Source organism: Xenopus tropicalis, chromosome 2 (genome assembly GCF_000004195.4).
Source record: "Xenopus tropicalis strain Nigerian chromosome 2, UCB_Xtro_10.0, whole genome shotgun sequence".
In the NCBI taxonomy this organism is placed as follows: domain Eukaryota; kingdom Metazoa; phylum Chordata; class Amphibia; order Anura; family Pipidae; genus Xenopus; species Xenopus tropicalis.
The window spans coordinates 88,152,710-88,168,171 of record NC_030678.2 but is presented as its reverse complement, the minus strand read 5'-3'; the positions used below and the strand labels follow the sequence as shown (position 1 = coordinate 88,168,171).

The 15,462-nt window shown below is 38.6% G+C and overlaps 1 protein-coding gene across 2 annotated transcripts in view; it reads left to right on the top strand.

Moving 5' to 3' along the window:
• csmd2 (CUB and Sushi multiple domains 2) overlaps nt 1-15,462 on the top strand; it is a 554,847-nt gene that overhangs the window by 466,823 nt on the left and 72,562 nt on the right. For both annotated transcript variants that reach the window (XM_018091826.2, XM_031896919.1), the window contains 3 exons: nt 1,743-1,934; nt 7,545-7,683; nt 9,987-10,174. In XM_018091826.2, coding sequence (XP_017947315.2) covers nt 1,743-1,934; nt 7,545-7,683; nt 9,987-10,174 — 519 coding nt within the window. The remainder of the gene's footprint in view (nt 1-1,742; nt 1,935-7,544; nt 7,684-9,986; nt 10,175-15,462) is intronic.

The following is a 15,462-nucleotide window of genomic DNA, read 5'->3' as shown; positions in this document are numbered from 1 at the left end:
CTGTGAGTTTAAGAATAATCTCCAAAAACTTCCAAAACACTAATTTACATAGATTACTATCTAAAGAAAAAATTCTTAATGTTTAACTGATTTTTAACTATGGCTCATGTTAATTATTATAGCACAAATCCATGTTGATGATTTTTGTATGTTCGTTTAATGGTTAAATGTTTTTAGTAGGCTTAAAAAGTGATGATGATAGATTTTGCAGAAGGACCGCAGGTCTCAAGGATTTCACTTAATTGATCCCATACCAGTAGAGGAAGCAGATTTATCAAAATGTGAGTTTAGAGTTTAATACATAAAAACTCACCCACTTTCTAGCCTGTGGGATGTTTAGAAGAGTATATATCAAATGGCCAGTTCTAACTTTCCCCCATTCCATAGGAATGAATAGAATGTGGTGTATTAGGCTCAAAACTCCCATTTTGATAAATCTGTCCCTAAGGGGCTGATTTACTAACCCACGAATTCGAATCCGAATTGGAAAAATTCCGATTGGAAAACGAACATTTTGCGACTTTTTCGGCGCCTTTACGACTTTTCGGAAATTATCGCGACTTTTTTGTTACCAATACGATTTGCGCGAAAAAACACGAGTTTTTCGTAGCCATTCCGAAAGTTGCGATTTTTTCATAGCGTTAAAACTTGCATGAAAAGTTGCGCTTTTTTCGTAGCGTTAAAACTTAAAAGGTGCGACGTTTTGCGCAAGTTTTAACACTACGAAAAAAATAGCAACTTTTTGCGCAAGTTTTAACACTACGAAAAAATCGCAACTTTCGGAATGGCTACGAAAAACTTGCGTTTTTCCGCAAAAATCCTATTGGTAACGAAAAAGTCGCGATCAAAATTAGTGGGCAAGGGGAGGCGGAGCAATTCAGCGCGGGAAGCGGGCATTCAAGCTGTCAGGCGGCAGCCCCAAGAGGCAGTAGGAAAGCATTTACTTAGCAGTCACAGCGTTGGCGGGTTCTTTGCCAGCCTGCCGGGCATGGTGTTGTGGTATTGGACAGTACGGGACCGTTGGGGCAACCCCTAAGGTGGGTACCCACGGTGAGGTTGGATATGGTCTGTTAATTACCCAGGAGCGTGGGCCACTGTGGATGGTTGGTGTGGATATTAACGCTATGCGTACCCACTGAGATAGGTACAAGCGGCTAGTGGGTATTGCTGGCATTTGGAAGGGTAGACTGGCAGAGGGCCTTACAAACCATTGTTATCAACTGTTATAATGTTACTATGTTAATGATGGTACTAACATACAATGTATGTAATTGTTTTATTCAATTAAGGGGGGTGTTTGAGAGCGAGAGATAGGCCGTGCACCTGGTCATGTTATATTACATGTTTGTCTTGAGTCTGCCAATGTTGTTATTTAGTTCGGGAGGCATGCAAATAAGAAACTGATATATCCTACCTAATGTCTGTATCTTACTACACTTCTTGCTTGACTTTATGATTGCTTCTTGTCCTATCAATAATGCTCTCCTTCTACCTGATTTTAAATCCACAGACATGGGTTTAATCCATGCCTAGTTTTTTATTTTCAAGATAATGTCTTTTCCAAATGGTATTTTCATTCCTTTGCTGTGTTTGCTTTTGTAAAGTTTTGCTAGGGATTATCCCATGAATCCACTATCTTTTCTGTAAAGTGGCAGAAATTTGTATTCCGTTTAACGTACTAATCCTCGCTTCCTCAATTGCACAGGAGATAATTCTTAACACCTTATTTCTTTTACTTTTAGTGACAACAGCTACATCCTGCAATGATCCTGGAATACCACAAAATGGCAGCCGTAGCGGAGATAGTCGTGATGCTGGGGACTCAATTGTGTTTCAGTGTGACCCAGGATACCTTCTGGAGGGGGAACCTAAAATCAGCTGTGTGCAAATTGCAGACAGGTTCTACTGGAATCCCAATCCTCCCATTTGTATAGGTAAAAAGTGAAATGCAATCTTTCCCTTTTTTAGTGTAAGGAAGAAATTGTAATTTGAAACTATGCTCTGGGGTGGGATACAACATGCAATCTAATAACTAAGAATTAAGCTGTGATGCCAGCTGAAAAACATTTTTCAGCATTTTCAGGAATTTTTCAGCTAATGGAACAAATTCACTGATCACTATTCATAAGATCAGGGCAGGGTGCAAATGGCACTTTGCAATCTGCCCCACACTTTGTAAATGAGGCTCAAGTAGTTTTATCAGTTTAAAGGCCAGCAAAAAATGAAGTGGGGCACAAATACCCACAACTGGATAGTGTATACATGGTGATTTCCTGTCTCTTGGCTCACGTCACACCCTTCTATGACATTCTGGTGCAGATAATTTAGGACTCTTATGGCCAAATCATTATTTTACGCACTGTCACCCCACTGACACTTCATCCAACTTATCAATTTTCTTATCTTGCTCCTTGCAGCACTATGGACTTGCACTATGTACCTCTACAGGGTAGATATGGCTGGTAAAAAAAATGTGGTGAGAATGTTCTTGACATTTTTCATGTCTGTCCTTCAGCTGCTTTAGACAATGAGATCCAGCAAACATGGCTTATTGCCTCTGTATTTTCAGTCTGATCAGGTTTATAATTTTTTTTCTATATCATACAATGCTCTAGAATATGATGGTGGTTCAGCAATACACATGAAATCTCTTATATACAGAGCAAAGTGTCCATATATTTTGCCTATAGAGTAACACCTATTAATGACAGACTTGGCATTAGACATACAGTACTGCTCTATTCACAGAGGATTGTAACATAAACAGAAAGGCTGTTGTTGATTATAATACTAACACTGAGGCCTGGATTTTAATGATGGAATGTGTAGTACATTGATTGTAACAGATTTCTACCATTTTGCTTTGGATCTATTCCAATGTTGTCCAACTTCTCTGGTACCGAGGGCCGGAATTTTTCTGACTACATGGTGGAGGGCCAATAATGGAAGCCAGTTTTGACCTCTCCCCTTTTATAAGCCACACCTGCATTATCACATGACCATACCCATATTAATGGTGGTAGTACAGCAAAAACCTGCCATACTCTGCCTTCCCTAACCTGCCTGTTGTGCTATGCTCTGCCTTCCCTACGCTGCCTGTGTGTGCCATACTCTGCCTGCCCTATGCTGCCTGTGTGTGCCATTCTCTACCTGCCCTATGCTGCCTGTGTGTGCCATACTCTACCTGCCCTACCCTGCCTGTGTGTGCCATAATCTGCCACCCTAACCTGCCTGTGTGTGCCATACTGTGCCTGCCCTATGCTGCCTGTGTGTGCCATACTCTGCCTGCCCTACCCTGCCTGTGTGTATGGCACACACAGGCAGCATAGGGCAGGCAGAGTATGGCACACACAGACAGCATACAGTGACACAATGCTGGCACTGCTCCTAACTATATATTAAAAAACTTTAATTGCAGCACCACCTCAGTATATGTGCAGGGTTTATTTGTGGGTTTCTACTGCTCACCAACAACACAGGGAATTACATTTACAATACAGAGGGCTTACAGCCTGAATCTGAGGTGTGAACCATGCAGTTAATCACAGTACTGATACCATTTAAAGCTTACACAAAGGTAAGCCACCAAAGCAGCCAGACAGGTGGGAGGCCACACAGAGGGGGGTCGCAGGCCACCAGTTGGACAGCACTATTCTATTCTAATATTAAGAGGCCCCTCCATCACCAAAGTGGCAGGCAGCATTGATGCTCCATTCCATTCTCATTTTTTATTTTGTAGAAAACATTTCCTGACAATAGAAATATACGGCCGTTGCTGAGTTGCATTTGTTGTTAAACTAATCTGTTTGGTACAAGCACAATAATTTCTCTTTTAAGGTGAGGTGTAAATGTACTGTACCTCTCTTCAATACAAATGAGGATGCAGTAGGTCTTGTGCATAACAAAAAAACTGTCCCATGCTTTTATAGTATAAAAGAATTAATTTGCACCTAAGATAACAAGTAACATGCTTACATATATCAAGTGAAAGCAAAGCTAAATTGATGAAATAGATGCTTTCCTGGTTTTTTAAATTGGTGAATAGCGCAAGCATTGTTATGGCATCAAAGAACAACTTATTGCCAGCGAATTGTCAAGTTGAACCTCTCAATAAAAAAAAGAAAGCTGCTTAAATGAAGCCCCAGCCACAGTTTGATAAAGACCTTGAGCAGCAGAAAGATAGACTTGAGAGAAGTGCCTGCTAACAATAAGAAGAGCTTGAACAATGCAAGAACAAGAAAACAGTACAGTCAGAAATAAATGAAATGATCAGGTTTTTACATTTAGCCAATTTAAGGCCATGAACAGCAGTGTTGCTGAGTGTTCTAGATATGGCAGTAAATATGCCAGTAAATATGGCAGTTTGTAAGGGGGTGGAAGAGGATGATTGTATGCGGTTATTATTGCATGTTTTTCTTTAAACAGCCAATAGGTGGCAGTGGAAAACTATTTTAAATAGAATGTAATGTCTCTATGTAACCAAGAGGTGGCAGTATAGTTAGAAAAAAAATAATTACAGTTTAATGCTTACCACCAGCCTCCAGAGAGTGTTAGAGTTAAAAGGGTATAAAAAGGGAACCACGCCCAAATTTTGGGTCTTTATTGTGCCACAGATCAAGCTGGAAAAGGAGAAGAAGACCAAATAGTGAGGAACAGAAGCAGGCAAGGATAGGTAAAAGGGAAGTGGAACAGGCACTAGATGTCTGAGACTGGTTGTGGAACATGGGCCGCTTATTGCCCCAACAAGCAGGGTAACGGGAATAGTTTTCCCAGTGGATCATCCACAGGATAGGGACCCGAGCATATTGGAATAGCTTAGTGAAAGGGGCTTGATGAGCTTCAAGTCAGAGGTCTCCCAGTGAGGAAAGGCCTGGTCAGAATAGCAAAGGGGCACCGTAGTGAGTGTCAGATTGCTGAGACAAGTGGGGAACAGGGATTACCGGGGACTGGAGACATGTGTGAGAACCCAACCTAGTTATCCTTGAGTAAGTGTCCTTTGGACAGTATTTACTTGTGTGATTAGCCTGCATGGAATGTTGTACCATTGTGTATGTGTTCCTCTTGCTAAAACAACTGAATTTCACTTGATTAAAGTTTGTGTGACCCTCTTATGTGAGTGTATGAACTGTCGGTTGCGCCTCCCTACAAGTTCTAACAATCTAAAGCAAGAAGATGCCATTATGAGGTTAATGTAATGAAAACAACAACAGGTATAATTTACTGATCACCTCTTTGGAAGCAAGCATCTGATTGGTTGGCTGGTAGAACTGGTTCACTTCTGTTTGTATGTGTTCCTTTGCTTCTATTGCAATTGATGTGTATCCAGACAGAATAAACCAGGCTGTTAAGGTTTGGAAACATCCTGAAATTTAGCAGTTATTTTATTCTAACTTAATAAATTGGCCTTTCACCAATTTATTAAGTGAGCCATTTGCATTTCCTATATTGCCTTAAATTTGTTGTATAACATTAGAAATTGTTCCTCTAAGATGTTAACCTACGCAGTGATATATACTGCATGCAAAAGGACTGAAATAAAAGTTTGAAGGAAAGGATTATAGCGACTGCAGTTATGACTCAAGGCTTTTTATTTCATATGCTAATATATTTATAACTTCTGCTCTTTAGGAGCTGGACTTAAAGTGTCTTGTAATGATCTCCCAGCAACTAGCAGTCCATTTGTCTTGGCTTCTGAAAGAGCCTGTCTCCTAACTAGTTTTTAAATCACTTTTCCCCCACTGAGACAAGTGCTTGTGTTTGAAGGCCATAAAATTCACAGCTAAGGCTCATATAATTGAGAACGAGGCAGAGTGCTTGCTTGATGCTGACTTATAGGTAGCTTTAGGGTATAGGTGGTGGATTTTACCTGCCATTGCTTGCGTGTTACTCCTGTAAAAAGACTAAGCAAATATTCCCTAATCAATAGTGTGAATGTTGAACACGCAGATTGACTTTGGTACATCAGACCTACAGCATTGATTTTTCAGTCTGCTTGACGTGAAATGTTTCTGTTACTGCAATAAACACTGAGTATTCTCCCTGCTTGAGCTTATAAACTAATTCAAGCAAAGACTGTGTTGATGCCCAGAAAGGCTGCGATATGTTAATTCCTCTTTTTGAATTGTTTTGGCTCTAATATTATTTATTACAACTGCAACCGGAGAAAACTAATTAGAGATGTAAGCACATTAACCAAACATTTTAGGTATATTGTGTATAAAATTAAAGGGGTCACTTGCAAACATTAGTACAATGTGCAATTATTGCAAGTGCAGTTGCAGGGCTGCTAAAGGCACTTTAATGAATCAAAAGGTGCTTGTTGCACTTTCACATAGTTGCACTTGGCGTCGCTCCCTTCCTCCTATTCAGAATTAAGCACAAGTCCACCTATTGATGCAGTAGGATTGTGGCAGTAGCTCAATGTCAATTAAGGAGTGCACATTCATATATCTGATTTACTCGAAGCAAGTCTGGTGCGCCTATTGATGCCACCCGCTGTGGGAACCCTGGAGATACTGCCCGGTCAAGGGTTCTCCAGCATCAGTTAAGGTGCCCCAAGAGGCAGGATGAATTCATTAGTAGCCATATGGACACAAAAACCTTAACACATTTTATCAATACGGGATCTCCATTTAATCTGTTTTAGATACAGATATATGTAATCTCTTAAAAAAAATACATTATAAAATTGCCTAGGCAAAAGTATAGACAGATAAAAAAAACAGATATGGATTGTTGTTTTCTGCCAAGGCATATCAACCTTTATACTGCATATACTTTTGTTAATTTCCTTTAATATCATGCAATACATATGTCAGTGCTATGTGTTAATGATATGTTAGAGATGACATATGTATGTATACTGCTTTCTGTTGATTTTGACCTGTCTTCATGGTACTAACCTCCCTTATCACCAAGAAAATCCTCTTGAAAATTTGCATTCAGTAAATGTGTTGAAGTTTGCTTATTCGCAATGCCACGCTCTCTGCATTCCACCCACTTTATAATGCGAGTTTTAAGTGGGCATTAAATTGAGCGAATACAAAGCTACTTACCAGTTCCAAAAGTTCAAATTCAAACTGCAACTAGGGATCAGAAAAACAGAGTAAAGGATTACTTTACTTATGCCAATAATTAAATCTCACTTTGTCACAGCAGAACTAAGGCTTTAATCACACTGCAAACAATGCTCTGACAGTTTTCATTCAATTTCAGCAGGAGGAACAGCTTATCTGACATAATCACATGTTCATATACAGGATATTGGTGCATTTCTGTCAGATTCAACTATGATTTTATAACAACACTCTAGTGATGAATTGGCATGTGACTTACTGGTTGGGCCAAGGTTGGGACATGGTGCAATTCTACTGATCCCTTTCAACCACTCTGGATCTGACTGTGTATATATATTTTTAATAAACATCAATGGGCAGTATGATTTTCATTCTATAATGCTGCAGGAAGAAGCGGTGGAGACATGACTTACAAATGAGAAAAGAATAACTTGTAATTTAGGGAATATGTATTTGCTTTCTTCTCAGCTCCCTGTGGTGGTAACTTGGGTGGACCAACTGGAGTCATCCTGTCTCCTCAGTATCCTGAGCCATACCCTCCTCTGAAGGAATGTGACTGGAAGTTAACCGTGTCCTCAGACTATGTGATTGCTCTGTCATTTAACATGTATGTACTGCCACTATCACCTAAATAGGGTCAATAGAAATCATTCTATGATAAATCATGTATTGTATACACTAAATGATGAATGCATAGTAGTAGTCAACCTTCTGACTGTTTTCTGGTTTTAGAAGAAGTTACTTTATCAAGGTTTTCAAGTAAGTACAATGCATATTATGGTATTTAAATGTAAATATTATGATTTCTTTAAAAAACATTTGACTACAGTCATCTGTCCATAAGGAATTTATTTTTAGAATTGGGTTACAATGACGGTGACAGCCAGTCAAGAATATTTAAGTTATAGCTCCTGCATGTTACATAGTTGCCATTATTTCATTTTTGACCTTATTCCACACACTGCTCCAAACATTGAACAACTTTTTACTCAACAAACTTTAATCTGATGAATTATTTTGTCCAAAGCAGTTGCATATTTTATTTTTTCAAAGTGTCATCCTTTCATTTAAAGCTGGCTCTGTTTGCCATTGGCTGCCATCACCAAATCCTCTTATGATCCCTGATGCACTTAGAAGCTCTTACTGACTTTTATAGACTGAAGACTAGATTTTCATGTGTAATCCAGTCTATGAGAGACTTGAGTCTCCACACCCCAATGCAATGGGGAAACAGACAGCAACTGTGAATATAAACACTAAATAGCTTTAAGAAGGGGTTTGCTGGCTTATAATAAAGTGTGAAAATACAGGGTTGCTGAAATTAGCTGTTAGTACAAAGTTGAACCAGGGACTGGTTCAATTGCTATCTTGGTGTCAGGAAGGAATCATGTCTGCAGTACTCTTTACCTGATTCTTAAGCTGCATATACAAAAACACATGCAGCACACTGCATGAGATTCTTCTTACCCGACTGGCAAGGTGTAATGCCACTTCAAACCACAAGTCACAAGTATCTTTAGTGAATTGCACAGATTCACACAAAAATAGGCAGCAAAAAGTTGTGTGACTGCAACTGCGGTTGTACTCAATAAATGAGCCTTGTAGTTTTCAGACACAAATGCAAAGGATATAATTTGACAATATTGTCCCTTAAGGGCAGTTAAGGTTGAAACAGTTCATTATCCATGTGCACTTTTTAACTAAAAATAAAATCATAAAGTATTTTTTGTAAGACTACCAAAATAGTCCTTATTTGCCACTACCCTGCTACAAAGTCTTTTAAGGTGTATCATCAAACAAAAGTTGTCATGCTAGGGCAAAACTTGCACATATCTCAGTGCAGTTAAATGTCATACCAAACATAATGCAAAATACTGAATTTTTTAAAAATGGTCATATGACTTACTACTTTATGTTTAGAATACAAGAATATGCTCCCTGATATTTAAAACATTCAGCATTTGTAAAATAAAAATCCTTCCAGATCTTACCCAGTCTGTGCTTCTACCTTCCCCTGCATCACTTATCTTATCTGCAGAAAAACTGTGGAGTCGGCTTTAATGTATCTTGATAATGTGTTTCTTGACATTAAGTGCCGGACAGGACTTGTTAATGAAATCATTTGCTTTACCAAGATGTAGAGAAGATCAGAAGTGATAATAAGGTCCCCAGGGGACAGAAGCATATATCTGAGCTGCTACTACAGTTTAAACATTGTAGGAGCTTTGGGATACTGGCAAATTATGAAAATACTCGGGACCTTTAGTGATACTTGGGCTGTCCTCTTCTTCACAGGCCAGGATAGGGTCTTTCTAATTAGATGGATGCCAGCTTCTCTACTGTATGTGTGTTAAGTCTGGCCCTAGGGAGGTTTCTCTCACAGTATAGAAGCAGGAGATCAGACTTAATCAGGAAAAGCTGTTGAAAGGGTTGGTTACCTTTGAACTTTGATAAAGTTTTGTGTCTTTCTGTCTTAGATATGGATTACTTTACAGAGTAAGTAAAAAAAAATCCATACAGTCAGTGGAATATGTTCTAGACTAACCCCAAGTTGCTGTCTGTACAACTGATTTAAGCACCGGGGGTATAAAAAAATGGCAGCGAGAAAAGTCTGCCTTTCTTTGTGCTTTGCATTGTCTGCCTTTAGCAGGTATATTAAGGAAATGGCCTGCAGCAATACAGATTTCTTTTAAATATACTTTAATATAAATATTGTTGGTTTGAGTGTTCCCTAATGTCTGTACTAAGAAATTATTATAGTATTATAGTTGAGTATTTTGCCATCAGGATCATAGAACAGAGACAACATTAGCAAGCACTTAAATGTTGAAACTTGACCTACTGTTGACACTTATTAGGATAACACCAGCAGTACTAACTTCACGATGTGCTCTTTGTTTCATATTTCAGTTTCAGCATTGAGCCTGGTTATGACTTCTTGCACATCTATGATGGACCAGACTCCTTAAGCCCACTGATTGGGAGCTTCTATGGATCTCAGCTACCCGAGAGAATAGAGAGCAGTAGCAACAGCCTTTTCATTGCTTTCCGCAGTGATGCTTCAGTTAGCAGTGGGGGATTCGTCATTGACTACACAGGTAAAGTAAATTATGTCCACTGTTACCACAATGTTATAATGTTATAGGGCACTAATCCATCTTGTACAACCTTTCTGTCTTTTCTGTCCTTTTTGTTAATATTATTACCTATCTCAACGATGTTAAAAATGGAAAAAAAAAAAAATCATTTTTTTGTAGAAAACACATCCACTATTCGAACAGTGGTGTTAGGGAGACTTGCACATGCAGATACCACCCTCACAATTTATATCATTTTTTGGATGCACCAGTGGATAAAGAGAAGATGGCCACAGGGTCAGCTGTTAAAATTTTGGGCATAGTAGTAGTTGACATTTAGGGGCACATTCATGAATGCTCGAGCCTTCGGGCTTGAGCATTCGTATCCCAAAACCATGCGGGAGTTCCCAAACTCTCACGTGGTTTCTTCATCCGTATTGCCCGATTCATGCAAATCCGGTTTTCTTTTCCCCAACCAAAAAATAAAAAGCTTGGCAGGCAGCTCCTGAATGTTCTGTAGTTGCTTGAAAAATCTATGCACCAAAATGTCCAAGACAGGTTTACAGGGCAATGATGCATGATGTAAAGCTTGCCTTACTAACAGTGTCCACAAAATGGATCCTGTCTGCCTGCCTGCTTGCTGTGATTGTGTAATTCCAAGAGTGAAGGAAACAAGATCTATATTATTATATAGTGTAAGTGAAGTTTATCTTGCTCAACTAACATGATAGAAATAAATTTGGAATTATTTCTAAGGGGGACAGGTCCCTTTAACTACATAAGGCTAATATGATGCCAATACCTGATAATACTAACCTCAATGCCATCCACCTGTCCCTGCACACATGGTGGATTTTGACATAAAAATGCACACTTCCCCACACCTGACATAAGCCTAAGTATACAGTTTATTATGTGGATTTTTTTTCCAAATAATGTTTGTAATGTGTGTTTTTGTTTCTTTGTGCTTTGCATTGTATAGTACACATTCACCATATCTAGTACTCTTATTTAACACCTTTATCACCTTATTTTATTGAATTAAACAAAGCTGAAAATTAAAAAAGAGGCAAAATAAATATACCAGCTAGCCTGACAGCAATTCTATTCTCAATACAAGTTTGCAGTGCAAAGTGTTCCTTAATAATGACTTGTTGCATCTCATGCTTTGTACTGTATCACATAAGATGTTTAAATTAAAGAGGTGTTCAATGACTTATGAAATCAATTTTGCTCTTTTTAAGCAGAATTTGTAAATGTTTCATTGCAGTTATAAAGTTGTTTTATTCCCCAATCCTCTGGTTTATTTAAACCGAATGACTTTTAAATTCAAGAATGTGTTCACAGATATCGTTCGCTCAAAGGTCCTATACCATAATAGGATTGACCCATTAATCATTCATATAATTTACTTGCTTCTCATTAATACATATGAGATCATGTCTGTGAAGTGTTCTGTTGAATGATAATATAAGTCTTGTTCAGTTGGTAGTTGGGTTACACTTGAGCCCAGGCAAGAAATGCATATTTTATTTAATAGTACTGTGGAATATATTTTCATTGCCACAAATAAGTAGTGAGAGCAAGGATCCAAGGCTATTGTCGACTGTTATAGTTTCTGAAGGCTTATATTGATATAATACTTAATTCTGCCTTATTCAAGATTCATATATAGCTGAGGTGGTAGTGTTTGATTAATATACAATCTGAAAACTCAGACAGAGCAGAGACTTTAGTCTCACAATAGATAAAAAATCTCCCTTTATATGAGCTGTAACTCTCCTGTCAGACAAATCACTTCCTATGATGTTTGTAGAAAGCACGGTTTTAGAAACCATATCAAGGTCTGAAATCAGTCAGAAAGCTCATTTTTTGTCCAGATAAAGCAGGTTTTATGAAAGAATGAACATAAGATAACAAAATGTTTAGTATACTTCTTTGTGGTAGATGTTCCTTCTGTGCTGAAAGCTCTATTACACTTAAGTGAACTCGTTTTCAGAAGGCATTTTTTCTCTGCATCATGCATCGCCCTTTCATCATGAGTTATATTGTCAAGCCATACACTTTAGTCCAAAGAAAGAAAATAATTGAAGTAGGGTGGCAATACATAAATACATAGATATTACATACATATATGAATGTATAGAAAACAATTGGACAAACCCACCAGGTGCATGATCTTTTTGCAGTGTTCTCCTATTCTTCTAAAAAATGTATTTTTGCAGGATGGGATTAAAAAGTGTACAGATAAATAATTCACAGTACAGTTCAAAGACTGCCTTAACCTTGCCCGCCCTAGTAGAACACTTTTTACAGAAGTCGGCAGAACTGGGTGCTTTTAAAAATACCCCATGACTAATCTGCAGAAGAGCATAGATCCTACCAGTGTTTGTAAAGAGTATTCCGGTAAGGTAGAAGAGGTTGGGGCAGGCTTTGATGGAGAGTGGGGTGGGATATAAAAAAATGCTGTGCAAAATGCCCAGCTAAAAGAAGCTGGGAAGAAAACTGTTATAACTCTGCTTAGGAATATTTATTGACTGTGCAGGATCAGTCTGGCAGCCTATTAACCCCTTTTATATACCCCCACCATCCTTGTCCCTTTAGCCCTACCCAGGAGACAATAAGGATATGCAGGTTGAAATGAAACACAGACCACAGCTTTTATATTTAAAAATAAATAATTTATATAAACCAGATAAACATTAAATAAATAATACATGCAACCTTTAAAATGCAATGCATTAACCTCCATGCCACCACCTTCCACAACAGCGTTGGATGGGCAAGTAAGTGTGGGCAACCATAATACCTCCTCCTGGGACCCCATGCCCAAGGGAATCATACACCACCACAACAATTTGGGACATAGGCTTCCCAGCCCCTGGCAAGCATTCCTTCAAGCTGTGACAAGTAAAACAACCCCAAAACAAACCAACACTCGCTACCCCAAGCCAATTTAAAGGGTGGTTGGGCAGGATGCTGTTCACTGTGCTGACCAAATTAAGAAAGAGGTCCCCCTCTCTCCATGCACTGATTATTACCCGCCTGCAAGCCCCTGCCTTTGCTTGCACACCAGTCCCCCTATCAGCTCCATAGCCTGCCCCACTAGCACTTGCTTCATTACCCCCCTTCTTGTCTGATTCCCTTAACCAAACAATTGTACCCTATGTTTTTGCCTGCCTCACTTCCTAGTCCACTCAAGGCTCATTCCCCCATGCTGTGCTCCCTGAAGGAGCCTCAGTCTTTTTAGTCTGCACCCTTTATTTTGGGCTTCTTTTTGACTAGATTGCTCATTCCCTTGCTAAAACATAATATTTCTTTCAACCAAGCAAGATGAAGATTCCGCTAGACAAATTCACTTTGTTTAGCCTCTTTATGAATGTATAGCATTCTCATTGTGGGAATTATATTTCAGTCACCTGTCTTGTGAAATTGCTTTTGTAGCCCATAGGGAAATAAAATGTTTCTACAGACATGTCACTTATAATGTTTCTCTTTTAAATCTTGCGTCAGTTTAACCTATACCTCTGTTGGGACATTGTTCCAAGATTCTGCTTAGTTTCTATACCACTGCTCCAGTTCCCACCCATGAATACCTATACTAGTGACAGGCTCTGAATTGCACTCATTCCAGGACAGGTATATTGCCTTCAACCCCCAATACTATTGATTAAAATAGCCAGGATAGACAGAGCGGATATATATTATCTGGCTTACAAATTTACAGCAAATCATTAGACAAACTGTCTGGATTTCTATTTCTTGCCGTAATAAGGGCTTAGAGGCCAAGTGCACACATATATTCTGGTACTTCCATCCTTGACCTGTTGTATTTTTATTGTTTTATTTCAGTAAATCTGATAGAACTCAGGAATTCATTAACTAATACTAGCTGAGGATAGTGTTTACAAGGTGAAGATGACATTAAAGGGACATATTTTAACCATGACAGTAGAACTATCAGAGCTTATAATTTATAATCTATAAAATATATGCTTAGATTTACACACACAAAATATTTATAGATTTGCATGTACATATATGTGTGCATGTATTTTATAATCATTCTTTAATAAAATTAAAAAAAACAGTATGCTGCAAAACTGCAATTTCCCACAGAAACATAAGCTGAGCTGAGTATTAAAACCCATAGAAATTAAACGTTTTCAAGTGCTCACAGCAGAATGCTCGGGACCTGGGGTTTTCTGGATAAGGGGTCTTTACATAAATCTCCTACCTTAAGACTGATAATAAAATTATTTAAATAGTAATTAAACCCAATAGGATTGTTTTGCCCCCAATAAGTATTAATTATATCTTTGTTCGGATCAAGTACAAGGTACTTGTGAAAAAACCTTACCCGCGCTTCTAATAAAAATAAGTGCAAAACGTGAAAGACCAATAATTTACCTAAAAGACAAATTAAATTACCCAACAACAATATACTCACCCAAATAGTGAATAAAATATCATAGATAGCCGCCTTCCTTCAAACTAATCCCCACAGTGAATATGTAAATATTATGACACGGAGTTAGCGCTAAAAAATGCCACCAAGTGTAAAAATTCTATAATAGTTTAATCAATCATTAAATCAATACAATAAGATACAAGTCATAAGTTAAAAAATTACAATAGATATAGTGATAATCATAAACAGTTCATTAAAACCTATAATGTTGGCCCTATCAGTTCATTAAAAAGTGAACTGAAAAAAACGGAGATGGTACAATATATACATTCATACAGAGTCATATTAAAAAGCTAAACATTATTAATACCAAAAAAGCATATACAAAAAGACATTTGGCTGGAGTTACAGATATATGATGGAGATAGATACTACCCAATAAATCAGAATAAATAAATCAATTCATAACAGACTGTTATAATAAGCCCAGATGGGGATTACCACATAGGCAATCCATGACTAAGCGCAGGTGCGCGAAACGCGTCGGACTATTGAGACCTGTGAGGACCCGTAGCCCGGCATTTGGCCTAAAGCGGTGACGTCACCGCCAGAAGGTAACCGGCGGTACGCCGTGTGAAGGGGCTCGTTCCTCTCAGTGCCTCCACCCTGAGTAAGTTCCCGGCCGGGACGCGGGGTATTTTTGTTTCTATCTGCAGGGAGTGGGGGATCCAGCCATTAACAGGCTAAGGCTTAGGAGGTGCGCGCATCCTTGCTGTAGCCCCTGGGTGTTGCCTTTACTATTAGCGTTACTTGGTAGGGGACACACACGAGGGCCTACGGTTTTCTTCCTACTATATCTATTTGGTGTAGGTTTAGGAGTGCACTGGTGTACGTTTAG